This window comes from Ophidiomyces ophidiicola (assembly GCF_022830035.1).
Source record: "Ophidiomyces ophidiicola strain CBS 122913 chromosome Unknown scaffold_1, whole genome shotgun sequence".
NCBI classification, from domain to species: domain Eukaryota; kingdom Fungi; phylum Ascomycota; class Eurotiomycetes; order Onygenales; family Onygenaceae; genus Ophidiomyces; species Ophidiomyces ophidiicola.
Genome location: NW_026054641.1, coordinates 243,597 through 270,007, shown reverse-complemented (window position 1 = coordinate 270,007; position 26,411 = coordinate 243,597). Strand labels below are relative to the sequence as shown.

Sequence of the window (26,411 nt, the reverse complement as noted above, 5' to 3'; positions counted from 1 at the left end):
TTTGAACACCATGAACCAATTATACTATTAGCGGTGCTGATAGTGGAAAAACATGTCGTCTCCGGTATCTAATACTGCAGAGTTAACATGGCTTCCTCAATAGCCTTTAAGTTCGGCAAAAAGGTCTGCTGAGGTAGCAATCTATATTAGAGAATATAGTGCATATATACATATATGGGCTAATATTGCCATAAAACGCCCGAGCACTCCATGTACAGCGAACACACCTCAAATGAAACCAGACTTTTAACCTGAGGTTAATGGATCCAAATTATAACTTCGTGCCGGTAGTCTGTTTCTTCCCATTTCCCCTCGTCGGGGGTGGCCCAATATTCTTCTTCCATTCGTCATCAATTGTCATCTTTTCCACCTTGCTTTTTTTATCCCATTCCTTTCTAAAAGCTTCCTCTTCAAGTCTCCATCTTTCTAACTCCTTCCCGATCCACGACGCAGAAAGCTCTGCCGAAAGACCTACGGCCTCCATTGGAACCATATGACCTACTTGTTTCAGCACATGCGCATCCACCCTGCCCTCTTTCACACCACCACTGCCACCCGCACCCATACCCGTGATTTCGAGTTTCTCTTGACAGAATTCGGGGAGACTCATGTCGGAGAGCTCGCCGAAGATATAGAGGGTGCTAGGGCGGAGGTAGGGAAGGAGGGAGAATATGCGCGGCGGTTCAGGGCGGTAGAAGCGATGGTCAGAGGAAACATTGGGTTCCTGGTCTGGGTGGGTGAGACGAGTGGTTGGAGCGCCGTTTGGCGCATAGTTGGGACGAGAGAAGGTGAACACTTCTTGATGGTGGGTCGTTGTAAGCGTCACTGGGCGTTCGGATTCCAAGGAAGGGTCAAGTGAGTGAATGGCAGTAGGAAGGTCACGAAGGCCGTATTGTATCCAGCGCGTGAAGACGCGAGGATCCCAAGTTTGGTAGAATTTGCTTTTTCCCAGGAGATCAGCGGCGTCAGTGCGGGACGGCCAGACGTCACGTCTGTAGGTGGAAGCTAGGGTGGTGATTGGGACCTTATTAAAGCCCGAGTGGAAGGTATTGGTGTCAGTATACGATTTGAGATTGTGGATTGCCGGGTCCAACAGTATAAGAGACGTGAACAATCGCGGGTGGGCGAGAGACAGCGCTACACTAGGAGTGGAGTCAGCCCTGTGCTTGAGGAGGTTCAGGGTCGACGAACAGATGTCCCCCTCCCATACTATGACCGATACCAACTATGGGGCGAGGCATTTCGGCTCTCTTCAAATTAATTAGGTGCAAGAGATCCCGGGGATGATCAAACCACGAAGCTGTAAGCAGCGTTAGCAACAACCTGGATGGCTATTGGGGTACTGGGCGTGTACATACGATCGTTGCCTAAGGCATGCTCGTTCAAGACGCTGCTATGTCCTTGATGGGCGACGTCAGCAATCCAGATTGCCCGGATCCGGAACCCACTAGCCTTCGACCGGGCGAGGAGGTCTTCCCATAGGGGTTCATATAATTCCTACACAGTCAGAGGACGGCGTCGAAGCGCGGTAGTGATGCTATTCACCTTCGGAAAGGCATTGGCATGAGCTCCAATGATCGTCACATCTCCGGCCTGCGGGTTGGGGTTGTCCAGCGGGATGTACTGCTTTACCGATAAGCAGAGCGTCTCCTCCTGGATGGTACTTGTTGCACGGGGATATTCTCTGATATGTTGGCCGGGAACGAGATGCTCAACGATGCGGAACGGGAAAGGGGTAGACGAAGTCATTGTGAACTGCTGCAAGCTGCCTCTCGATGCCCGGCCTGTCGAAGCCTTGTGACGTTGTCCAGGCCATGGTGCCGTTCTGTACTTGCACCTGGGCTTTGCCGCCTACGAGCCGCTGATCTCCAACCGAGGTCAAACCCGAAACGACCAGCCTGCGCGCTTGGCACTTGATCACCTGATCTGGCGTTCACCTGACGCGTGTGGTCGCGCGCCTCAGCGAAAGACCACCAACACGTCGCCTGATGCTTGCCACGCTGACCATTTTGCCTTTTGTCTCCAATTAGCATTGCGTGTCGTTTGTTACCTATCTTTTGTTTAGAAATATGGCAGATGGTCCTTCTTCCCGCGAGGGGGGCCTATTCTCTCAGACTAGAGTTTGCATCATCCACTCCCACGAGCTCGATAAACACTTCGCCTCTCAGGTACACTTACAGCCACCATTGCTGAAGACATGTGCCTAACAGATTTACTATAGTTATCATCGTCGATTGAAGAGCACGGCGGAGAATCTGTAATCCATAGGTCGCCTGCTCCACTACCACCCTGTAACGAATTCACGCATGTCATCTCATCCACTATTGATTTTCCCGGCCATGAAGCCCTCTGTGACTTGTTGATACCCGTTGTCAAACCACAATGGGTTCAAGCGTCTATTGCGAAGAGAAAGCTGGCCAACCCGCGGCAGTATAATCCCGACCCGAGACTCTTCCTAAATGACGTGGTCGTCAATTGTTGTGATATACCAGAAGGCGACAAAGATGCTATCATTGGAGGCGTTCTAGCTATGGGAGGACTCTATACACCGCGAATTTCTAGCAGCACGACTCACGTTGTTGCGCTGAGCGTAGACGAGGAAAAGTGTAGGGCCACATGCGCAAAGCTGAAGAATTTGAAAATCGTACTTCCTCATTGGTAAGGAGTGTCACCTTTCGACTTCGCGAAGTCTATATTTAACCTTTGCAGGTTTGACGATTGTTTAAAGCTGGGCAAGAGGATAGACGAAGGACCATATATGCTGCCTCACCCTGAAATCCTCCAGCCCTACTACGACGCACCTGTTAAGATGACGGCAAACCCAGAGATTATTGGCGCATCTACTCCACAACCAAAAGATTTATATTCCTTGAACAATGCACGCGAAGATTTAAATGTTTTTGACGGGAAAACTTTGATGATATCAGAAGACTTGATGATTGGAGAACGTATGTTACAGTGCCTTGAAACGGTAATAACTGATGGAGGTGGAAAAACCACGTATGATGTTAATAGAACGGACATATATATCTGTCGTTACCGCGAGGGAGACGACTATCGAACTGCCTCGAGACTTGGAAAGGACGTTGGAAATTTGTCGTGGCTTTACCATCTCATCGTCCACAACACTTGGATTTCACCACTGCGCCGACTCCTTCACTATCCACTTTCCAGAGAAGGTATTCCGGGGTTCAAGGACTTTAAGATAAGTCTGTCGAATTACGCAGGAGAGGCGCGAATATACCTCGAAAACCTTGTCCAGGCTGCTGGTGGTGAAGCTACAAAAACACTAAAACAGGAGAACACACATCTAATTACCGCTCATTCAAATAGTGAAAAATGCACGGCAGCGCGAGAATGGAATCTTCATATTGTGAACCATCTGTGGCTAGAAGAAAGCTATGCAAAGTGGCAGCTAAAGCCAGTGTCTGATCCTCGATACACACATTTTCCACAAAGAACCAACCTGGGGGAAATTGTTGGCCAAACGAGGATAGATAAGTTCGCCATTGAAGAGCATTTCTTCCCGCCTGAATATAATACTACCCCTGAAGGGATTGAACCATCAACTGCTATGAAACAAAAAGATAGTAATATCCCCCCAACTAGTTCTGCAGTTGATACTTCTACGGAGGAATGGAAGAAATCGAAATTCAAGAAACCGACGCCTGTCCCTAAGACTAATGCACCACGATCCACCAAAGAACCACAATCTACAACGAAAGATTGTGCCTCTACTCAAACGCCCGTCATGTCGCGATTTCACAGAGAAGGTAAAGAAAACGACACCCCCTCTACCACCGGAAGTAGGAAGTCCAAAGATCTTGCCACTGCACGGCTACACCAAATTGCTCCAGATATCTCGCTCTATGAAAAGGAGAAACGACGAGCTGGTGGTGTTGTTTATGGTGGGAGGAGGAAGAGCGACGATCAAGTAGCGGTCTCGCGAAAGCGGTCGGTTGAGCCCGAAGAAACAACAGATCCTGATATGAAGAAACAAAAAAAGGGCAGGCCTGCAACGACTATGTATCTGATCATCACTGGATATACACCATGGGTAGGGGAGTCTAGACGGGAAGACTCTGATAGGGTACGTCTTTAAATTTGTTACTTACATTCTAAATTGCTTGTGACTGACTATTGCTTTACAGCGCCGCCTGCGCGATCTTGGAATCATGGTGGTCCAGGATGCGTCCAAATGTACTCATCTTGCTGCTCCATCTATTTTGAGAACCCATAAATTCGTCAACGCCCTTGCATACGCGCCAAAAATCCTCAACTGTGAGTTTGTCACGGATTGCCTTAAGCAGGAGAAACTCCTAGACCCAGCAAAATATCTACTGCGCGACAAGAAGTCGGAGAAAAAGTTTAACATTTGCCTCGAAAAGGCGCGAAATAGAGCGGAGAAGAACAAGAATACACTGCTTCAAGGCCGCACAATATTTTGCGTTGAAACAATTCACGGGGGCTTTGATGTATTCAAATCTATCATCGAGACGAACGGAGGGCAATGTGCCTTGTACCGTGGGCGACCTCTCATGATTTCCAACCGTCGCAGCGGAAATGAAGACGAAGGCGATAATAGCAAGGATGAAGTGTACCTTATCAGTGGGACGGACAAAGCACATCAGAAGTTGTGGCCCAAGTTCCGTACCATGGCCGAAAATGCGAAGAAGACACCGAGAATCATGCGCTCCGACTGGTTATTGGAGCTCGCCATGGCGCAGGAATGGCGGTGGAAGCCTGAACTGGAACTGAAGGAGAACGACATCAAGACAGATGGAGATTGTTAGGATTGATTGGCTGTATCTTTTGGTTATCGTGTCAGTGTATATGGGCTGAGTGATCGAAATCTTCATCTAAATGTGATATGAATGGCATGTAGAGAGCGGCATAATCGCCGCGTCATGAACAGGGACGAACAAGATCTCGCTATGCTTCTTAGGTCGTTCATGGCTCAAAAAAACTTGATACCCCGCTGGTCTTCGTTCCCGAATACTTGCGCTTTTCCTCGTTTCACCAGTACCTGCAGAGATTTCTGCAGGACATCCGGGTCCATGCCGTGGAACTCTTTGGATACCGTAGCCTCACCCTCTGTTAGTTCGTAGAGAGTAAGAACCGTATTCTTCTGGGCAGTCTCCTCGACCTACGTCAATAGCACATAGTTAGCCTCGGTCCCTTCCCCAAGACGATCCCCATGGCACCCATCTCACCCAATCCGCTATCATGGCCGCCCACTCCTCGGGCGTCCTCCACCAAATCCAGGCCACGCTCTTCCCGGCGGCATCCCCGCCCACCCACTCCGCTCTCACGCCCCCTTCGGCACCACACATCCAGTCCACAATTCTGCGCGCATCTTCCAAGCTCAGCCGTTTCCGGATCTCCTTGTTGTGGAAGAGCGGCGAGTCAACGGCATCGACGAGCGAGAGGCGGTACAGTCGGCGGTGGCGACAGTACGATTGGATCAGGGCGGACCACTTCTGGAACTGCGAGAGCCGCGTCTGGGTGTTTGGCTGCAGAGTGAAGAAGGGCGGGAACGAGTAGGCTGCGGGGAAAGGGAAGGCCGGTGGTGGGATGGCGCTGTCATGGCTCATGGCTGCGACGGCGAGAGGTGGTGGTCTGGGTTGGTGACATGCCTGTGTGCGGGCTCGTCATTTAACTACGGAGTATCTCTCGATTTCAACCTCATCCTCCATGACGCAAGACAGCAAACCGTCCAGATTGATTGGCCTGCCCTTCCACCAGCTCTACATGTCAGTCTCAGAGGTGGGCTGTGTTCCACTTGGCATCGCGCACCTCGCAGATCCTCCAGATTTCAAATGCCCGCGATTCTTATCTGCTCCCGGGGCTATATCAGAGCGTGTTTCCCAGGAGTCGAGCTCTGGTTTTGTGCTCTCTCCCCATCACTGCTGGACTCGGTTACGCCAAGTGTCGACTGGCCGGCTCTTCGCTTCGTATCGTCTCCCAAGGCTGGAAATCCACGCAGCTACCAAGGTCCCCTGGGCGCTTGATCCAACTCGTTATAAGAACTCTCGGAGAATTTGCAGGGCTGCTGAAAATGACCCCTACCGCGCCCTGCTGCTCGTGGCTTGTATCAGCACTTGAACCTGAACACAGCGATTATGATTCCCCCACGCCTATGGTTCCACATTGGAGTAATCACCGCAGCCGTTGTGCTGGCGATGGTGATGCCGGGCAGGAAGTGGCTGCTATCGTCTGCTACCGAGCAGGTACATGTGTCAAAATTTACAACAGAGGTACGGTTCTGAATGAGTGTCTCCACCACCCTAGCATTCTCGACTGGGAAATCCCTATTGATGGCCGTTACTTTGCCAGGCCAATTCAACTCCTTCTACCCTAAGTAGCCGCCACCAGGATGCAAAGCAGCATCTACTTCACCAGCTACAGCGGCCGGAAGGCGAATTTAGTCAATACCATCCTCGATACCGACTGCTAGCTGCTCTTCATGGGTTTTATCGGTACCGCACAATCGCTCTGAACGATTTGAACACCATCAAAGATAGATACAACAGCATATCTAAAGAACAGCAAGGGGTATGGCGGATAGACCTACACAGTAAATCTCTGCTAGGCTTTATTATCTCTCTATTCTAGCTTCTGCTATATTAGCCTGAGTCCTGACTGAATTTGCGCGCTGAATTAGTTGATTGAGAATTCTATAAAATACAACGAAAAGATTCGGCGGACGGAGCAACTCATCGATGAAAATGACAAAGTCGCTCAGAAAATTGTTGACTATGGCCTTGAGTATTACAACATCAATTTCTCCGAGCTTCAGAGTTTCATCAACGATGTCGAATCTGGAGGCCATTCTGCAGAACGCGTTAGTGTCTTGCAGGCGCTGAAGCATTATGTTCGAGACTGGGCGCCGGAAGGCGAACATGAACGGATCAGTTCCTTTCCTCAGATACTGGGCACCCTCGAAATGCTGTATCCGGAACGGAATGCTTCAAACCCCCTTCAAGTCCTGGTCCCGGGCTCTGGCCTTGGACGACTAGCTCACGATATAGCTGGTCTAAACGGTACTATAGCCCTACTCCTTTTAATCCTATAATTTGTAGGGATTTTATAAACACCAAACTCCGCTAACTATATTAAACAGGCTTTGAAGTGATTGCCAATGAATGGTCCACATTTATGAATCTTGCCTACCGCTACGTTACGTCTCCTAAGGCGGCAGTCGCCAATTCTTCTACAGTTTACCCCTATATCGATTGGTGGTCTCACCAGCCGACAACAGAAGAGTTGTTTCGGCCGGTTACATTTCCGGCCGTGTCAATAGACCCCTCTTCCGTCGTTCTCGTGGAAGGTGATTTCACCAGGGAGTTCGAGAAACCTTGCGATAATGGCAAGTTTGATGTCATAGTTACCTTATTTTTCATTGACACAGCCCGGAATATTCTCACCTATATTGAGACCATTCACCGTTTGTTGAAGCCAGGTAGGCATAAAAAAATGCTTCCCAATAGTACTATAATCCGGCATGAGAGTTCTGACACCATTCCTCGCAGGTGGAATATGGATCAACCTCGGACCATTTCTCTATGGATCTGCACCCTACCTCCAGCTGTCCTTAGATGAGACCATCAGCGTCGCTGAAGCAGCCGGTTTTGAGTTTAAGGACACAGACTCGCAGTATGGAGAGCTGAGCCTTCCCAACAAGAAAGCCCGTCAAATGGAAGCGCCGTACGGATTTAACAACAATACATTGTCCAAAAATGCATATCGGGCGCAATTCTGGGTGGCTTCTCGTCGGTAATCATCTTCACATTTGGTAGTTCTCTTGTGTCGTACCACAGATGGACCGTATGTAGGTGTGGCCCGGCGGGAAAAACTTTGTTTTAGCTGTATTTATAGGATAGGATGAATACCCCTAGAAACTTGTATTGCAGTTTATTGTTTCAAATTTGCAAAGGAGACCTCTGTAGGGAGCACTGATGTGAATGTTTTCATGGCTGGTTACAAGGTTTGATGGTGCTCCTCCTCATTGTGTGCGCAAAGAAAATTGGCGCATGATGAGGGGATGCCACTTGCTGATCAACCTTACATACCGTAGCTCATGTGACAAATAACTAATAAGTTTTTACCCCTTTTTATCGAACAGTACACCACAATGCTCCACCATATCGTCAAGCCATCAAGAGATCTTGACTCGAATTTCTCAGCTATCATCTGTGTACAATATGCTTTGTGAAGAGGGGCATGATTAGTTAAGCTCAGCACCATTGTGTGCTGAGTCGGAATAGGAGACGCGGGGTCTATATTTATTGCCACAGTCACCATTTATACGGCCTAGAATCGGTCTTACCTACTCACAATCTACCAGCCATTAATGCTTAACTACGGACTCTAAAAAGCAAATGGAAAAAATTATCAGTTCGGAAAAGACCCCATTTCAATATGCAAGCTGTAAGATCTCTACTATATAAAGTGCATCCGCATTCTAAGGTACCTGTGGATCCTAAGACGAAAGGCTATACTCTCGAGAAGCAAGAATGGCTGGAGGCTGATGTCTGGGAGGTGTGGAGAGTCAACCCCACCAATACGACGGGTAGCAGTCTCTGCAAGATCGGCGTTGATTCTCAGGACCAAAGGCTCTGCGTGTTTAATGCCAGCAACACTTCGGATAAGTTCCCGGAAGATGCGAAGCTGAAGTTGCGTGACATTTTGATGGGAATATGGGTAGAGGGGTCAGGGAAACAGCCGGAAGATTTGCGCAGCATTCTTTATCAAAATGCTTCGAGAGAAGATGTGAAGCGAATATCTGCTGAGGTACACAGCCTGATGAAGCAGCCGGATAAGACCGTGCCTCTATTGGTCAAGGCAGAAGGTAATACCATCGAGGAGAAAGCCGCATTCAATAGACTAAAAGATGACAACCCTTTTGGTAGCGGAGTGCAGAAGATGCTGCATGAATATAAAGGGATGAAGGGTAAGACGATCAAAGAATTTGTTTTGGCGCAGCCAGAACACCAGAACCTGCAGATGGAGATAAGGATAGGCAGTGTTTGATCAATTAATAAATTGGAGGTTGGTAACTACGGACTATGGTTGAGTTGAAACTCAGCGGAGAGTTTCGTACGATGGGTTGGTGTTTCCAGAGCTCAAGTCATCTCAAAATCTGCATATATTACGCTGAGATATTTCCAAATTCTAAATATTGACAAAGTAGTTAACTATACAACGAAGTGAAAAAACAACTCATCATGATCAGCGACAACGATAATTTAAAAAGCGCTACCACTCTTCGCCTTCCCCCTGTCCAACCCCAGCATTTGTCAAACAGCTGGCTTAACGGAGCCTGGCCTCGATAGCAACTAGCTGGCTCACCAGCTTTCCATCCCGGTTGGTAAGGGGGACATCCACGGTGCATTCCACGTCCATCACCTTTGCGCATGTGTTTGTTCGGTCAGCGAACTGACGGCACCTTCGTCCCCATGATTGATAGTCGCAAAGATTCCAGTCACCGCGGCAACCCGCCCATGGCTGTTGCCTGCATGTGCCAGTGAGCCTGAGCATATAAGTCCATGTTTCAAGGCGACATTCGTGGTTAGGAGGGCAAGTCGAGGTGTGCTTGACTGAGGTTGTTTGAACGTCTGAGTTTATCTTGCTGCCCGAATACGCAGCGGAGAGGTGCACCTTCGATGTCGGGACATACGTGTCGATCCTTGCGGCAATACTCCAGTTATGTGTTACAACTCTGGCCTTTGCTCGAGAGTGGTGGACCTCCATGGGGAAGGGGTGGGTGCCGTAGTTGCGTCGGCCGATCTCAACCGTCTTGTCTGCCTCGATCGTACAACGTTTGACCTCCCTCAGGGTGCCACGTTTAAAGAATGTTACCCGGGGACAGCTGCCCCAGAGCCTAAAGCAGGTAGGCTGGTTTGAGTGGTCGGTATCTTGCGTTGGTCGCAGTTCCCCGAATGTGATTCGGTGGGCGACGTCCTGCCCGAGAATGTCAATCAAGGTACGGTGGTCTGGCTTGATCGAGCTTCGTTTTTCGATTGTATTGATCCCAAAGTCCTGGATAACGGTGATTTTTTCGGGTGCCAGGGCCTCGCCCTTTGGGATCTCCGACAGCGACGGTGCTGTCCGGCCATAGGCCTGCGCAACACACAAGAACAAAAGAAGAATGGAGAACATTGCGCCAAAAAGCAAAGTCGATGCGATGAATTGGTAGTGAAGGCGAGATGTTTGAAGTGGACGGGTTAAGATTACAACCTCAAGGACCCAGGACCTCCCTTATATATGTATAGACCTACTACATCTCCGCCGCGCGGCGTTCACCGAATCAACTGCTGAGAAACAGCAGTAGGGCTGTCGACGACTTCTCCATGAAGCGGAGCGAAAAAGGGTGTGCGGCAGTCGAAAGCGCATCGACGGTAACATTGATAGTGGAATCCTCTGGAGACCTCCCCGCAGAAGGAGCGCTGATTGCTCTGTCTATCGAACTTTCACAGAGCTTGGATTGGAATGGGCCTGTGCAGGATCCAACCGCCCCAAGACGTCAAGCTAATAATACCCGGCCAAGCACCGGCGCGGCGAACTGATGCATATAGGAAGTGGATCTCCATCATGCCGCCTAGCATCCCAAGCCCCTAAATCAACCGAACATTCTCCTCTACGGAGTATGTAAACAGTACTCCGTCAGTGTCACCGTTCCGTGCCATGTGGAGTTGGTTGCTGCAAACCTCGTGTGGTCGGCAATTGCCGCCGTCGACTAGCTCACTAGCTCAGGGGAATGTCTTCTGCCGGCTTGTAAGGACGGAGTAGCTATGTACTCCGTAGCTCGGTACCTTTTTCGCTCTGGGTGCTCATACCCCAAAGTGATCCACTATTCCTCGTGGCAATGGAGAACAGTTGATCTTCTTTCTCGCCGTTGCTATTATTATTATTATTGATTCCAACGCCTCTTACAAAGCTACCCGTGCTTCTAACGGTTGTGCCTGAAAGGGTGGATTTTCTCCATAACTTGCTCAAAGTAGCGCCAAGTCCCTGGCGAAGACGATAGCTGCCCCGAGAGCCGTTAACCGTGCTACATACGAGAGATCCTTCACGTCGTACGAGCCAATCTTCCTTTGGGTTTAGGTGGCAAGGTGGTACATGTCTGTTGGGACCTATTCTTATAGAGCAGGTTCGAGGCGTAGTGGTGGCTAGATAAGTATAGAAATAGAACGAGTTTCGATATCGGTACATCAATAAACGCGGTCCACCAGCTTTCATTGCTCACGAGCTATGGAACCACTTTGAAATCTTGAAGGCCCTTGCAGTTGGTAGTAAACGCCCCCCAATGCCATGTATTGTCTTCCGAATGCCAAAAGTCTTGATTGAGGCCAATATTCTTGTTGGAACCGGGCCGCCCTAGTCTCCGGCTTCTCCTATACATATGATTACAGTCCCAATCCTCCTAAACGTGTTTGGTAGGAAATACCCACCCAGAATCCTAGAGAGCAAGTAATGCACGTAAAGGAGAAGCGTATCCGAATATTAATTTATCAACTCTTGCTGAAAAAGAAAAGTCCGGATCCCTCCCAAAGGACATTGGCTGATCTACGCCAGAGAAGAGCTCTGACCTGCTTAGGGACGGTGGATGGGGAACCGAATGGGGGCCATGCTTTACACCAGGTCTGGGATCCATAGTGTAGCACGGTCGTTGTAGCTTGCAAGAACGACATCACTGAGATATACCATATATATACAGGCCAACGAAAGCAAGAATTGACCCGAATATATCCCAAAAGGCAGCGTTTTGAAAATAGGTTCGAGAATTCCGGTAGATAGCGTAGTGTGCTTAGTCGATTTTCAGCACAGAAAGTTATGAGAGAGTCTGAGTGCAGAAGGAAGGGCGCTCCTACATGGCATGGGATTTTTCGATCTTGGCTTGACTCTAGAAAAGACAGCCCGATTTGTTCAAGTAAATGTTGAAATCAGCCTTAGCAGAAGCGAGCCAGAAGCTCTCGATGCCCACCACACGCCACAAAAGAAGGACCAGTGATAAATATAGCATAAAAAGCAATCGCACACCGGCTTGTTCCAAGGGATCTGGCCGAGGTGGCTAACTAGTTGCAATCCTTTCTGGCCCGTCGCCCGAAACAGGGGTACCCTTGTGGTAGTACACATTTGGTACCTGTTCACGGAAACCGAAGCAAGAATTGCCCGCCTCCAGTCGATAGGACAAAAATACTTTGTATTTTGAATGGCCCCTAAAAAAAAAAAAAAATTGAAAAAAAAAAATAGCGCAATTGACAGACGAGATTCACCACGAGCTGGAGAGAGGAGTTTGGAGAAATCGTCTTCCAAATCCACGCGTAGTAGAAAGTTGGCAACCTAGGTGAGGTTGCAGCTTGAATACTGTCGATGGAGGCTGCGTATATGTACAACGCCAGCGTTGCAGAAAATACATGGCGGGCAGTGAGAGGTTGCCTAAAAAGAGGGCATCCAAAAGGGCACAAGATTGAAGTCCAATTAAGAAGAGGCTTCAAAGCAAGCCTCTACCTTCAATATTCGAGAGCGTTGTCTGCCAAAAGGAAACTAAATTCCGTAGGGCTGATAGTCGCAGCCCATCAGGCAGCATGGTACAATTCAAGCCCTTGGTAGAAGTCCTCCGCTCGTAGTCCCGCAAGGACAAGCTGGCATTTTGTGTCAAGACAAGCCCCGATGGAGACTCCAAGTTGTGCATACAAAGCGGAGCATGTTTCAAATGCAATGTAGTAGAAATCATCAGCCACAGCTCAAGCAAAAACTGCTTTTGAAGAAAGGGACGGACACGGTTCGGATATGATGATAAATGTTCACAAAGGCGGAGGCTAAAGTGGTGGAAGAACAAGTTTTTGTACCCTTGAGAAAATCCAAACTTCTGATCTCAACTTTGCTTTGGCCTTGCTAACTACACAAACGGCAAACGAACATCTTCTACAAGCGCCAGTTCACAATTGCCTACAACATCTACTCCTAAGAATTAAGGGCAACTGTTGCTCCCACCCCATTCGCTTGTTCCCCCAGCGTAATGTCCGACCCGCCACCGAAACGCCAGAAGCGCAATGACTTCCGCAAGAAAATGGAAGCGCAGCATGGCGGCCCAGTCCAGATGCCAAAAAAAAGGCTGTATCGGCAGCGCGCTCATGCGAACCCCTTCTCCGACCACCAGCTGAGCTAGTCAGTAACCACCGGTGTGCCTAAAACCATTCATAAGGGCCAGCACGCATCTAACCGTGATAAGTCATGAACAGTCCTATTAGCCCAGATCATATGGATTGGTCCGTCCATTTTCCTGCCTACATCGATCCGAACCCCAATAGCACGAATGCTGTAGGTGCGCGGAAGTTATTGAAGGACGTCGAAGTTGCAGATATAGGATGCGGTTTTGGGGGCTTACTGGTTGCATTGGCACCTGTGATGCCGGATACATTGATGGTTGGTATGTGGGATCTATTACCACCCTTTTCAGCTGGCACATTTCTCTAATACCTTACTATCAGGCATGGAAATACGTCTTCAAGTCCTCGACTACGTCCAAGCTCGGATTCGGGCACTCCGGTCTCAGTCGTCTAATTCCGAGGCACCCCAGGACACCTTTCCATGCGAAGAGGACACTGAATCCACGTCTATACCACGTGGACCCCATTCTATTTCCACGGCTGCGTCGACCGCCTCGTACCAAAACATATCAGCTCTTCGGACGAATACTATGAAGTTCCTCCCCAACTTCTTCTCACATCATCAGCTTTCATCTATATTCATCTGCTTCCCAGACCCCCATTTCAAGGCGAGGAAACATAAAGCCCGCATTGTATCTACTTCACTTAACGCAGAATATGCATATGTGCTGAAACCAGGGGGAAAACTGTATACTATTACTGATGTTGAGGACTTACATCTGTGGATGGTAAGTCATTTCGACGGAACAGCGGACAACACGATACGTGATGATAGGGCAGGAGTCAGCGAACTGTGGGAGAGAGTGAACGACGAGGATCTTGAAAAGGATGCGTGTGTACGGATTATGAGGGAGGAGACAGAAGAAGGGAAGAAAGTGACCCGAAATGGGGGCCGAAAGTTCGTTGCGGTATGGAGAAGAAATGAAGACCCTCAGTGGACCGCTTAAGCACATACCTTCATATCAACCTTGGCAGTCACATTCAAGTCGAGACTACACAACATGTCTTGGATCAGTAAAAATTGCTGTGCTACGAACGAGAGTCTTTTCCCAACCAAAAAATTGTTGTATTTCCGTAAAAACAAAACGGAGATATTATTCTGCTTTAGAAGCGAACGCTCAACGAAAAAAAAAAAGAAAAAAAAAACTTAAGCTGGCTATTCTTGTGTATGCGAAATTCCCAAACTCCAAACCAAAATGAGATCACTGGCCATAGATCACTCCATCTCCTTTCTAATGCTTCAACGCCAAAGCAATGAATTCAAGCCTTCAGCCTCCTTGCCTCGCAGGCTTCACACGCTGCCGTATCTACCGGACCCCCAATCTGTCTTCCTTTCGCCGTAAACCTCGCTTTCCCTTGCCGGACAAAGAATCGCCCTTCTGGCCCAAACCCTCCTCCACATTCGCAACACACAAAGCACTTCTCGTGCCACTGGCCCCCGAGCGCTGTCACAATTACTTCTTCTAGTACCGGCAATTTGCATGCTCGGCATTTATCCGCAGTTCGACGAGAGTGACACCGCACACACCATGCATAGCCCTCTTTCTCAATAAACGGCGTCTGCGGCGTAAACGGATCCCCACACTCAGCGCAGAAGAAATGACCAACGTGCCATTCTGCGCCGCACGCGACAATGACTTCTCCCTCGATGGGAGTTTTGCAACTCTTACACCGCGGAGAGAAGAGTTCATGAAAGTCCAGGTGGCAGTAGAAGCGGGGGTTGGTTGCATCCAAATCACCATCGTCCGAGTTAGCGAGTCGATCTGCACGGTTTGTTTCGGGTTCCTGATAAAAAGCAACGCATTCAAGGGGTGTGTTGCAGTGGTCGCAGGTGAAGCATTCTGGGTGAAGACGATTCTTACAAGCTGTTACTATTCTGCCGGATATTGGCAAACTGCAGGCGGCACAGGTGGCTGTAGGTCCATTGGTATTTGTTGGCGTAATGTGGTTGTAACGGTTCTGGGTCGCTGCAGATTTTTTTGCCCGTTGCTGCTGAGAGTACTTTTTGGGGTCAGGAAGCTCTCGAGGTTTCTGCACTTGCTGAGGTGTCATGGCAGAAATAGGAGGCCCTAATTCTGATATTACTATTGATGGGCCAGCCGATTCTTCACCGGCGATGTTAATCGCTGGAATATCGGAGAACTGGCGGTCTTCTCCATTGATTGTACTCGGGCCTGTCGTTTTTGGAGAAGAGGAAGTCTCAATCGCGAACTGTGGAGACGACTCACCGGCGGAGTGTCCAACGCCTCTTGAATCGGAGAGGGCTTCCTTCTCTGGAGCTTTCCAGTCAGGGTCAAAACTAACAATGGGGCGACCGGGCGCATCACTGACAGCTGAGGGCATAGGGAGTTTGGAACTCCGATCCTTGAGCTTCATGCTCGTAGCAGCACGTATATCATCACCACGAATTTCTAGTCCTTCCTTCATGGGTGTCGTGTCTTCTTTCTCTTGTATAGATGGAGTAACGGGAAACGAGTTTGTCTTATAAAGGGGATTTTTTGATTGGACCAAGGGGCTTTTGTAGCGGTCGAATACGGATTTAGCCTCACTTCCAGTGGTATTAAATCGTCCAGGAAGGGGCCGGGCACCGCGAGGAAGAGAATTCTTTGGCTTCGGCCTCAATGCTGAGGTGGTTGACGACAATGCATTCGTTGTCTTTTCATTTTGAGAATCTGACTGTTCTGGTTCTTCGTAGATTTGATCTTCTGGATTTCTGAATAACCCCCTTGTAAAACGAGTACCAGATGTTTTCGGGTTTACTTTTGACTGTAATGCATCATGTCGTTCGTCTCTTCTAGCAGCAATTTTCAGGTTTTGTCGAGCTGACAATGTTGTATCACTATCGCCTATTTTTTTACCATTGGGCGCCCTAAATGGGTCCTCAAGGGCAGTTGCCGGACTGGTCACGACAGGGTTCTCCGATTCGGACTGATGCAATTCAAGCTTCCCTACTGTAGGGCTTCGATTTTGAAAATGACGTTGGAATGGATTTGGGCGTTTCATATCTGGATTGTGGTACGGAGCAAGAGGGTTTTCTTCTGGAAATCCATATTTTTGGTGTTGCAATACCAGCTCAACGGCTTCTTCTTGCGCTGCATCAAAGAGTCGCCTTTCTTCATCTTGGAGGTCCATTTCTTCTAGAGCGTTCCGTAGTGAGCGTGCTTCCTGTTTTTCTATCAATCTATGCCCATTTTCCCGGTAATACCCGCTGGGCGACGTGACTGAAGGTACTGTTGAAGCAAAGGACACATTTCTCCGGATCTCTGATACCTCATCCTCCGGAATACCGTGAAATTCGCTTGTGTCATTTTGAGGCGATAGCTCCGAGGTATGCCGGCGATGGGACAGAGCACTGGAAGAACGGGGAAAGGGTGAATTTCCTCTGGACATTTCAGATGGTCTGGACATTGACAGAGCAGAAGATGCTCTTGGTGGGGCCTCCCTTGGGTCCGGTGTCAAGGCATCGCCTTTCGTGGGCAGCGGCCGTGAGCCATTCGGGCGAGATGGGCGGTTATTTCGTAGATCTTGAAGATATTGAGCTGCAGAGTAAAAATTCGTTAATCAAAAGCTCGATCCCCCTCTAGACACGCCCACTGCTTTAAAATGGCTCAATCTTTTCCCCTAGAGTGACATATCATCTTACGAATCCACTTACCTAGTTGCTCGTCATTCATGAAGGTAGCTTGGGGCGGGGACACCTTTCGGGCCCCGGACTTGAATCGAACTGGATGCACCATAGCTTAATATGTATGCAGCTTAAGCACAAAGACAGACGATAATCTACCAATCGGCCAATTAAACCTCGAGATTGCTTTGGAATTGTTAAGGTTGCTCAGCGAGCAATTAATGAGATGCGAAGCAAAGAAGGGCCACTAAGGTGAGAATAAACCGACTCCAGAGCCAAGGATATGGGAACTTCAAAGTGCAGACTGCTTGGGTCTTATTATAACTCTCTTTGAGAGTGTTGACGAAAGCTTCACGTATCACCGAGCGCCAACACACTGGGTGTGGTGTGACGTATCAGGGGACGGGGTTTGTTTACGCCGAGTCACCTGATTACCGTTGCGAGGCCAACCATTCGCCGCGCGCTAGTATGCTTTCAGCCGACGAGGGCCAGACCCTACGGGCGCCGAAAATAGATGAGTACGGACCACTGAGGATCAGATAGCTCACGGTCGCGTTTTCAGGCATCCGACCCCGTAGAAAAAGCTTCGCATCTGAGCATTCAATGCTTATAGCATGCATGCAACATGAGAGTCAGTAACTTTCGGGTCCAAGGTACACGGTGCCGCAATCTTTATCGTGAGCCTCAAAAAGAAATTTGCATCACGGGTTTCCACGTGGTAGCACCTTGACTTCAACGACATGTCATCGCCACGCTTTCTTTCCCTTAACGGCATCGGGCGTCCTGTTCTTTATCTTTTGCGACAAGCAAATGCTGGTTTTGCTCCTACTTTTCGTCAGCTTCTGGTGTTGGTCTGCCAATTGGCTAGATGCATCCGATGACAAGCCACCCCGGGTCATGCTGGACTCGTGGCCGGCGTCTGTTTTCATCCAGGCGCTGACGGCTTCGATTTTGCGGTGATCTTCTCCCAAAATGCTTACAGAAGAGCTTCGGTAGAGAACAAGGGACGCCTGCTTTATCGTGCGCCGGAACAGTTGGCCTATCGTCGCGAATTGAGTTCCATGAGCCCGGGTCAGTCGGCACCAAGTACCCGAAGCTAACAGCGACTTCGGGCAAAACCAAGGGCATGGGATACGGATCCCCCACATTTTGGGCATTTGATGACCAATTGCTTCCTCAACACCAGCATCTCGGCGATGTAGTGTTGTTCTGGGGAAATGTTGGAATTTCCCCAAAAACCTTCAAATCCTCGCGGGGCTCCGAATTTTGCGCTACGTTGCGCGATACCTAGGTCTCTCGGCAACCCCAATTACTATACTTCTCGGCGTTTTTCAGGGTGCTGGCCGCCTTTGATCCGGGTCTCAACGCCGGTTTCAACTAGCTGAGAACAGTGTGCAGGTCGGTTAACCAAAGAAATCCATCCTCAAATCTCATCAGGTCATCGTGGTGATCGGAATTTGTAAGCCCGTTCATGTCTCAACCTAGCCGGCTATATTCCTAGACATGTGTTGTGGTGCCTTCCGCACATCTCTTTTTTCTTCATTTTCCCACTTTCCTTCCCAGCTTTTTTAAATGCTTGGCTCTACTGGCGCTGTCTTGGAAAACTCATTTCCACAATAATTGCCCCCTGGAAAATTTAGTATATGCCGGCTGTGGGGTTTTCGAGACTCTATACTAAGCATCATGAACAAGAAGGCGCCCATACCTGGTTTACACACAGACATAGGCCAAGAAACGTTGAATGAGGGCAAGACTGGGGGTATTGGAAATATTGAACCCACACATAAAGCGACCCCATCTTCTGACGGATCAGAAGGTATCCCACAGAAGGATATACCTCCTGATGGCGGCTATGGCTGGGTGTGTGTGGCATGTGCAGCTTTCATTAATGGAAACACATGGGGTGTGAACAGTGTATGGGATCATTTACAAAAATGCTTTGCTGGTGTCATACATCGCTGACTCTCTGTGTGTAGTCATATGGCGTTTTTCTATCCTACTATCTTTCTCACGATATATTCCCCAATATGAGTCCTATTGCGTACGCTTTTACTGGTGGTTTGAGCATGTCTTGTGCTCTCTTGATATCCCCCTTGGTCACGCACTTAATCCATCTCTACGGAAATCGAATTATTTTAAATATAGGGGTCTGCCTTCAAACTATTTCCTTCATCGGAGCATCTTTTGCCAAAGAGCAATGGCATCTGTTTCTCAGCCAAGGAGTATGCTTTGGCCTAGGAATGGGATGTATCTTCATTGGTTCCGTCGGAATTACTCCCCAGTGGTTCTATAAGAAACGAAGCGTGGCCAATGCGATTGCAGCAGCCGGCTCCGGCCTTGGAGGTTTAGCATATTCTCTCGGAGCTGGTGCCATGATCCCCCGCTTGGGCCTCGGATGGACTTTTCGTGTTTTAGGAATTACAACTTTTGTTATTAATATTACAGCATGCAACTTACTAAGGGATCGGAACAAGGCGGTAGGGAGTCGTTATCGGGCATTCCACTTTCCTCTGCTTAAACGACCAGAGTTTATTTTTCTCCAATTATGGGGAATTTTCAGCCTCCTTGGATACGTCGTTGTTCTTTTCAGCCTTCCAAATTTTGCCCTGTCAATCGGACTTTCTGCTCACCAGGGAAGCATTGTCGGTGCCCTTCTCAATTTAGGCCAAGGGCTGGGCCGGCCGGTTGTCGGCCTTGTCAGTGACCGTCTTGGTCGGATAAATATGGCTACTGCGTTCACACTTTTCTGTGGTTTACTTTGCTTCGCTGTTTGGATTCCGTCTTTCAACATGGGAGTACTGAGCTTTTTTGCTATAATTGTCGGTACTGTTGCTGGCACATTCTGGACTACTGTTGTCCCGGTGTGTGCAGAGGTTATTGGCATGCAAGAGCTGCCAGCTGGATTAAGCATTTCTTGGGTTCTCCTTGTTCCACCAACCACTATTGCCGAACCGATTGCCGTCTTACTCAAGAGTGACTCGAAACAAGATTGGATATATCTATATGCACAGATTTTCGCTGGCTTGACGTATGTTATAGCTGGCATTAGCTTATGGCTTGTTCGAGGTTGGAAAGTTGGTGAAATGGAGATGATGAATAAAGTCTCTAATCTCGCAGCCAACACGCCTCCAGTGCTACAGGCTACTGTTGGAAACGCCAAAAACACCGCTCCTCATAGTGTTCAACTTCCAGAGAACAAATCACAACATCAAAACCGCATTGGCACGGCTACACATACTGCATCCGCATCTCCAACTCAGTTAGATACCCGACTATGGTCTCCCGCCTCTTTGTTCCCTAGAATGCTAGTCCGGAGACATGTTTAGGTTTTACACCCATTGATTCCTATTTAATGTTAGAATGAGTGTTCATACCATCACCCCCTCAACCTATATATTTTTCAATTCGACGACGCGTGCTAAATTGTCAAAATTTAACTGCCCAAACCTTTATTTGTCAAAGGCCCAGAACGCTTACGATGGGTGCATGCAAAGCGCTACTACCTAAAATATAATGATGCTACCCGATTCTATGGTATTAATTTCATTACTATCCTGCTTCTGTTTATACGCTAAGCCCCCCCTTTACTCTCAATTTTTTTTGGAGCGATGTTCAGTTTGCATTCTGTCATAACGTACACCTAGAGCATAGTTTCAGTTTTCAAACGTTTATTTTGAGGGAAGTATGTATATACGGTTATCGCGGCTGAGAAAGAGAAATAGAAAATGAACATGGATTTCTAGAGCTTTTTGGGCTGTTTGAAAATATCATATATCTAATTCCTCTCCTTGACGGACATTTCTGAGAAAAAAATTCGTAGCCAAGCATCACGCCTTTCCGAGTATCAAAATCCGAACTCTCCGTTTTCCTGCGCCCCGAACCCCTTCTTCCTTCACAGAGCTCACATTCACTTTGACTTTATCAAACAGATTGACCAAAAATTTGCCCCTATCAGTCTCCCCAGCACCATCTTCTTCATGCTGCTTCTCCGATACCTGTAAAGAATACTCTTCCGGATCGAATTCGCTCTCTCTTCTAGCGGCAACTTGCTTTCCGCCCTTCGCCCCAATCTTCTGAGGATCCTGGCCAGGGAGCACGAAATCTTCCAGCCGTACTACACCCTCAATCCCAAACCTAGGCACGAAAACAACCACTCCATTATCGAAGACACGCATCACATATCCTTCTTCGTCGACTCCTGCAGCTGTGCCAGCCCCAGTTCCTGATTTTGCTGCCTCCATTTCACCACGGGCCTTGAGCGCCTGACCGACATAATATTCGATGCTCGCACGGCTCGCAAACTGCGCATTTCGGTGTCTATGGTTAATATTCTTACATATATCTTCTAATTTACTACGGACTGTTAAGCCCTCGCCCAACGATGCGCCAGGTCCTTCGTACCCAATTGCAGCGGCGAGCTGCCGGTGAACGACGAGGTCAGCATAGCGACGAATAGGAGACGTAAAATGCGTGTAAATAGGTGAAGCGAGACCATAATGACGAAATTCTGATTCGGCGTGTGCTCCCGCGCAGAAGTATTCGGCCGATGTCATACACCGGGTAGCAAGGATACGAATTAACGTGTTGAAGAAGGGATTTGACGTGTCGACACACTTATCGAGGGAGTTTGCGAGGGCAAGGGAGCTGGATATATCGAGGGTAAAATTGCGTTTCTTGGAGAGTTGGGCAATGAGTTGTTCGAAATTTTGAGATGGCGGAGTAGCATGGCGGCGAAGGAGGGCAGTTTGGGGAAACGTTTGAAAGATGCGTGAGGCAACAGTGGTATTTGCAAGAAGCATGAATTCCTCGACAAGACTGTTAGTCGCAAGTAGAGCTTTGGTTTTAACATCAGCGACTGGGTCATTCAGCTCAGAATCCGCTTCAATACGGACTTCTGGAGACGCTAGATTAAGGGCGCCAGCATCCATACGCTTTTGCTTAAGAATTTTGGACAAACTGAGTAACGTGCGCATGCTTTTAGTAAGGTCATCTTGTTTTGAATTATCATCAATTCTTAACTGAGCTTGTTCATAGCTGAAAGCGTCTTTAGAAAAGATAACTGATTTGGTGAAATTGGCAGATATGATTTCTGCTTCAGGGGTAATTTCCCAAATAACAGAAAATGCAAACCGTTCGACATGTGGCTTAAGAGAGCATAAATCAGTGCCCAGAAGCATCGGTAGCATGTCAATTCGCTTATCAACCAAGTATACAGTAGTTCCTCTCATGCTGGCTTCAGTGTCCATTGCATTGTTAGGCCGAACAAAGTGAGAAACGTCGGCGATATGAACACCAACTTCAAAGTTGCCATTGGGAAGCGGCCTTGAATGTAACGCATCGTCTATATCTTGGCACCCTGGAGGGTCAATGCTACAAACCAGGAGTTCTCTTAAATCTTTCCGATCTTTCCATAATGGATCTTCCAAGTTTTTGGGGACTTTCCAGTTATGACCCTCGGAGGGTAGGCAATTGAGAACTGCTTGAGAGAAGGGCTTATATTGGACGTCGTACTCAAGTAGTAGAGCTTCTGTTTCAGCGCCCTTTGTTTCTAACTCACCCAATGATCGGACGAAATGTCCCATTGGATAACGAGAATCACGGTCCCAAGTATCTATTGTTATTAATATCCGCTGGCCCAATAATCCACTTGCTTGTCGAGTTCGTATCTTAATTTTTGGGGTTCGTTTATCCATAGGAATCACAAACACTGTCTGCTGACGCCTGCCAGATGAGGCTTCGAGAGCAAAAGAGCCGCTATCGACATTACCCACATATTGGCGCCAGTTTCTTTTGATAACACCGACAACACGGGCTGTAGGCTGGGGTCGTCCTTCTGTACTTATCCCGTGAGCTTTCCTCACTTCTTCTTGAAGCGCCTTACGTTCCTTTTCCGATACCAGTGCCTCAGCTGTTTCAGGTTCCGGGTTATCATCTTTTGTCAATGCCTCCTCTTCAATGATTTTTGTTGAAGGAGCCTTCCATTGATCTTTCGGTAGGATTTCAACAACAACAAGATCCCCAGCCACAGACCTGTTGCTATTCTCACGACCAAGTATGAGAAGCGATTTGTCAAATGCAGCCACTTTAACGGAGCCTTCAAGGTAGTTATACGGGGAAACGTTGAATACTCCCTGGTGAAGAGTCCCTGCACGGATCCCTGTCATCATCTTCGACATCGAGTAGTATTCTGGATAAATTAGCTGCCCTCTCTGGGATTTCTCACTATGCAACGATCTTGACTCATTCACCATGTCAAGTAGCTTATCCGCATCCTCGAGACCCGACACGTAATCGAGCAACGACAGAGCAGAAACATTATCCTCCTTCGCCTTACAAATATTAGCTTTGTCATCAGTGATGACTACTATAGAAGGAGCCGTGCAGTCTTTTCTGCTTTTCTTCACAATTTCATTGAGATGATCAGAATACCATTTTGCTGCCCTTCGAACTGCTCTGTCATTGCGGTCATTTATACTCTCGTCTGCTCCCCGCCGTATGTGCGTTTCCATTCGAAATTCGTTGAAAAACAGATAGTATCGCTTTTCCTCGCTTCGAATTAATGATATTAATCGGTTATATAATGGGAGGGATTGGTTTTTAAGCTCTTCCAGCACGGTCTGTAAGATAATAACGTCGTAAAATGCGCTTCGTTCTTCGAAGAGGTCCATTCCATTGAGAAGCGCATTGGTGTCGGGCATCAGGTAGTGTCCTTTAGGAAACGAGTTCGTACCGGCCGGGTGTTCGGATAGCACAAAGGGGGCAACTTAAATGGCGTGTTAACATATCTGTATAATTATAAATGACAATCTTTACCCACCATTTCCATTCGCGTCAGTGGGCGCATATGAAAGACAGAGAGAGCATAGCTTAGAAGAGCACGGAATGTCTTGTCTAAGATACAACTCTCGTACAATCTTCTGAACCTTTCCGCTTTTTGTTGTTCGCACGAAGACCTTGCTCGAAACGTTTGCAGCATGCGGGTGGGAAGAGCGGTCTCTCCGCAGGCTTTTCATCCTGAAACAAAATTTCCAGAGCTGCTATAAAGTTGAGGTAATAATAAATTAGCGAAGATTAAGAGAATAGAGCAATACCGGGCTGTCCTTACTTCGTCGAAGGATTGCGAGTATATCCGCCACTATTTTATCGACTGTGATGGTCTTTGTTAAAATATAGGGTATTTCATTGCCAGTGATGTGAGCGTAGATTGATCCTTTTGTATTCCAATTGCGCGCTCATCCCCCTTCACACTGGTGTCGTTATTTGAAGCTCAAGCCGATTGATTTCGATTCTTTACCTGGACGCCAAGCCTGATATCACGAGACGGCGGGCGGCTTAAAGTGGAAGGTCAAGCGACCGTGGGCCCAATTAATCACAATTACCTTGCACTGCGGATTGGACAGGGAAGTTGGTACCGCATCCAACCGTAGAAGATGGGCGTCTTATTGCGCATCCACTGAGTATGCATTCTTTCTTTCGATAGGTCAACCAACATTGGCTATCTTTTTACAATAGGCTAGTTACACGATGACAAGAGCAGTAAAGATCATGCTTCACTCAACTATCAAATATTCTGCTAATTTACTCCTAGGCAGTTGGCCAGCTATGCTCCACAGCGAGCATGGCGCATAATTTGTTCCAAAGTCAGATACTTGTACAAAAGGCCGTCGCCGCTGGCGCTAAGGTGGTACCCAAAAGTGCTCTTGTTGTCAAAATATGGGTGACCTGATGGGGTAGTGCATAGGCATTGTTTCTCCCCGAAGCATCTGATTATGTTCCTGCATCTCCCACTGAGTCACTCTTTCTTGCCCGACCTCTTCAGGAAAACGATTTTGTTCTAGGACTACAAAAAGAGGCAAGGCTAGCAAGAATACCTATCAACGTGGGTGTGCATGAGCCTGCCCCATCAGGGCAAAAAGTAAGAAATGTATTGATATGGATTGATGAGAATGGTAAAATAACACAAAAATACCAAAAAATACATCTTTTTGATGTTGAAATTCCAGGTGGGCCTGTTCTAAAAGAAAGCAGGTGAGGTGCCGTCGGGGAGCATCAATTTCGGGGTTTTGCAAGCATCCTGATTATTTTAAGGAAAGCTGCTAACGGTTCCATCTGGATTTTCTGTTCCAGAGGCGTCGAAAAAGGAATGGAGATTATTCCTCCTTTCGACACACCGATTGGACGCCTCGGGCTAAGTATCTGCTTCGATGTAAGCTGTCACTTGTTTGCTGACTGTATTTTTGTTGAAAAATCAGCTTCTCCGTACGATTCTGACTTTTGCTCGAATATTATGGCATTAATTACTCTAGCTTCGATTTCCAGAACTTAGCCTAGCACTACGGCGACAAGGTTGTCACGTCATCACGTATCCTTCCGCATTCACAGTACCAACAGGCCGAGCTCACTGGGAAATTCTATTGCGCGCCCGAGCTATCGAGACACAGTCATATGTTGTCGCCGCCGCCCAATGTGGAAAGCATAACAGTAAGCGCACCAGTTATGGGCACTCAATGATTGTGAACCCATGGGGGGAGGTCATTGCTAGATTGGGTGCAGAAAGTGACCAGCCAGAAATTGCTGTGGCGAATATTGATTTGAATATCCTGGAGAAAGTACGGAGTGAAATGCCACTTTTAAGAAGAACAGACATCTACCCCGAGTTATAAGGGTAAAGAGACAGAAATTATTGAATTCGTATCTTTCGTTTTCTGTGTATATAGCAATAGCACTCCATGGATTCAAGCTATCTTGTCAGCATAATCTTCTCCAGTTTGACGCTGCCATCTTCGTGCACGGGAACCATCGCAGAACTCTAACCATAAAATAACAGTAGGAGCAAACTGCAAATACACCGTTCAAGTCAAATAAGCCACAACAGAAACGTGCTTAGCAATTATTGTCACCGGTCTAAAGTGAGATAAAAAGCCTTGTGTGATACATCTTTTCGGTCCCGCATAGGGGAAGATTCTATGTACAGTAGGCACAGTTGGAAAGGGTCATGTTCACGAGGAAATAAATAGGTTACTTCTTCTGTACATTATCTGGGTCTTCAAGAATACCCTCTTGTTCGAGTCGCCGTCTTGCTTCTTCCAAAGCCCACGTTTGTATCCTAAGTGGAAAGCTATCAATCAGCATTTTGTGATAAAGAAAAGAAGAATAAAAACCAAATTAAAAGGTTTGAAATTAAAGTCAACGTCCCACCAAGGGCTAACACAGAGAGTCGCAGGTTGAGGAGAGAACGTACGAAGTATCTGGCTTAAAAGCATATGCAATCCCCGCAACAACAAGACTCCCCACAAATCCATACGTCCATAGTCCTTCCCATCCTTCTTTTACGTATTTATGGCCTGGTTTAACGCCAAAGAGCCAGCCAGTCGGTGGGTCATAATGTGGCTCGTGGGCGCCGCAGAGGGCGCTTCGCGTCGAGAACGCCTGGCGCTGGGCATGCTGTTGGCTGCGAAGTAAGCAGCGTGAACGAGCAGAAAGAGAAATAGGCCGTGCAGGCATGGCCAGCGACAGCCGTTGGGCAAAGAATCGGGTGCGTGGGGGACAAATTCGGGAGCGGGTAAGGGTTTTCGGGGAGATGAGGCGCAAGCGACAGGCGAATTGCGACA

General features: G+C 48.0%; 12 protein-coding genes across 12 annotated transcripts; 6 read left to right on the top strand and 6 right to left on the bottom strand.

Annotated features, from left to right (window-relative positions):
- Nucleotides 1-271: 271 nt before the first annotated feature.
- Nucleotides 272-1,749, bottom strand: LOZ57_000110 (uncharacterized protein; the record flags this gene model as incomplete). The annotated part of the gene is made up of 4 exons (XM_049249218.1): nt 272-1,142; nt 1,192-1,300; nt 1,359-1,497; nt 1,546-1,749. 4 exons carry the CDS (start codon nt 1,747-1,749, stop codon nt 272-274), a joined length of 1,323 nt encoding a protein of 440 aa, XP_049111412.1.
- Nucleotides 1,750-2,069: 320 nt separating this feature from the next.
- On the top strand, nt 2,070-4,793 carry ESC4 (regulator of Ty1 Transposition; the record flags this gene model as incomplete). Its single annotated transcript, XM_049249217.1, has 4 exons — nt 2,070-2,168; nt 2,222-2,658; nt 2,710-4,090; nt 4,152-4,793. 4 exons carry the CDS (start codon nt 2,070-2,072, stop codon nt 4,791-4,793), a joined length of 2,559 nt encoding a protein of 852 aa, XP_049111411.1.
- Nucleotides 4,794-4,957: 164 nt separating this feature from the next.
- LOZ57_000108 (uncharacterized protein) lies at nt 4,958-5,594 on the bottom strand (the record flags this gene model as incomplete). The annotated part of the gene is made up of 2 exons (XM_049249216.1): nt 4,958-5,146; nt 5,214-5,594. 2 exons carry the CDS (start codon nt 5,592-5,594, stop codon nt 4,958-4,960), a joined length of 570 nt encoding a protein of 189 aa, XP_049111410.1.
- Nucleotides 5,595-6,122: 528 nt separating this feature from the next.
- Nucleotides 6,123-7,780, top strand: LOZ57_000107 (uncharacterized protein; the record flags this gene model as incomplete). Its single annotated transcript, XM_049249215.1, has 5 exons — nt 6,123-6,257; nt 6,337-6,555; nt 6,665-7,043; nt 7,124-7,462; nt 7,533-7,780. The coding sequence occupies 5 exons, from the start codon at nt 6,123-6,125 to the stop codon at nt 7,778-7,780; spliced, it is 1,320 nt and encodes a 439-aa protein (XP_049111409.1).
- A 641-nt stretch (nt 7,781-8,421) lies between these two features.
- On the top strand, nt 8,422-9,033 carry LOZ57_000106 (uncharacterized protein; the record flags this gene model as incomplete). The annotated part of the gene is made up of 1 exon (XM_049249214.1): nt 8,422-9,033. The coding sequence occupies one exon, from the start codon at nt 8,422-8,424 to the stop codon at nt 9,031-9,033; it is 612 nt and encodes a 203-aa protein (XP_049111408.1).
- A 279-nt stretch (nt 9,034-9,312) lies between these two features.
- LOZ57_000105 (uncharacterized protein) lies at nt 9,313-10,161 on the bottom strand (the record flags this gene model as incomplete). Its single annotated transcript, XM_049249213.1, has 1 exon — nt 9,313-10,161. One exon carries the CDS (start codon nt 10,159-10,161, stop codon nt 9,313-9,315), a length of 849 nt encoding a protein of 282 aa, XP_049111407.1.
- Nucleotides 10,162-13,239: 3,078 nt separating this feature from the next.
- Nucleotides 13,240-14,122, top strand: TRM8_2 (tRNA (guanine-N(7)-)-methyltransferase (tRNA(m7G46)-methyltransferase); the record flags this gene model as incomplete). The annotated part of the gene is made up of 2 exons (XM_049249212.1): nt 13,240-13,435; nt 13,497-14,122. The coding sequence occupies 2 exons, from the start codon at nt 13,240-13,242 to the stop codon at nt 14,120-14,122; spliced, it is 822 nt and encodes a 273-aa protein (XP_049111406.1).
- Nucleotides 14,123-14,435: 313 nt separating this feature from the next.
- Nucleotides 14,436-16,912, bottom strand: LOZ57_000103 (uncharacterized protein; the record flags this gene model as incomplete). The annotated part of the gene is made up of 2 exons (XM_049249211.1): nt 14,436-16,714; nt 16,831-16,912. The coding sequence occupies 2 exons, from the start codon at nt 16,910-16,912 to the stop codon at nt 14,436-14,438; spliced, it is 2,361 nt and encodes a 786-aa protein (XP_049111405.1).
- Nucleotides 16,913-18,483: 1,571 nt separating this feature from the next.
- LOZ57_000102 (uncharacterized protein) lies at nt 18,484-20,126 on the top strand (the record flags this gene model as incomplete). Its single annotated transcript, XM_049249210.1, has 2 exons — nt 18,484-18,714; nt 18,777-20,126. 2 exons carry the CDS (start codon nt 18,484-18,486, stop codon nt 20,124-20,126), a joined length of 1,581 nt encoding a protein of 526 aa, XP_049111404.1.
- A 501-nt stretch (nt 20,127-20,627) lies between these two features.
- Nucleotides 20,628-23,813, bottom strand: DIS3 (exosome catalytic subunit dis3; the record flags this gene model as incomplete). The annotated part of the gene is made up of 2 exons (XM_049249209.1): nt 20,628-23,563; nt 23,618-23,813. 2 exons carry the CDS (start codon nt 23,811-23,813, stop codon nt 20,628-20,630), a joined length of 3,132 nt encoding a protein of 1,043 aa, XP_049111403.1.
- A 605-nt stretch (nt 23,814-24,418) lies between these two features.
- NIT2 (Carbon-nitrogen hydrolase) lies at nt 24,419-25,463 on the top strand (the record flags this gene model as incomplete). Its single annotated transcript, XM_049249208.1, has 4 exons — nt 24,419-24,484; nt 24,542-24,828; nt 24,889-25,006; nt 25,107-25,463. The coding sequence occupies 4 exons, from the start codon at nt 24,419-24,421 to the stop codon at nt 25,461-25,463; spliced, it is 828 nt and encodes a 275-aa protein (XP_049111402.1).
- A 355-nt stretch (nt 25,464-25,818) lies between these two features.
- On the bottom strand, nt 25,819-26,304 carry LOZ57_000099 (uncharacterized protein; the record flags this gene model as incomplete). Its single annotated transcript, XM_049249207.1, has 2 exons — nt 25,819-25,906; nt 26,042-26,304. 2 exons carry the CDS (start codon nt 26,302-26,304, stop codon nt 25,819-25,821), a joined length of 351 nt encoding a protein of 116 aa, XP_049111401.1.
- Nucleotides 26,305-26,411: the final 107 nt, after the last annotated feature.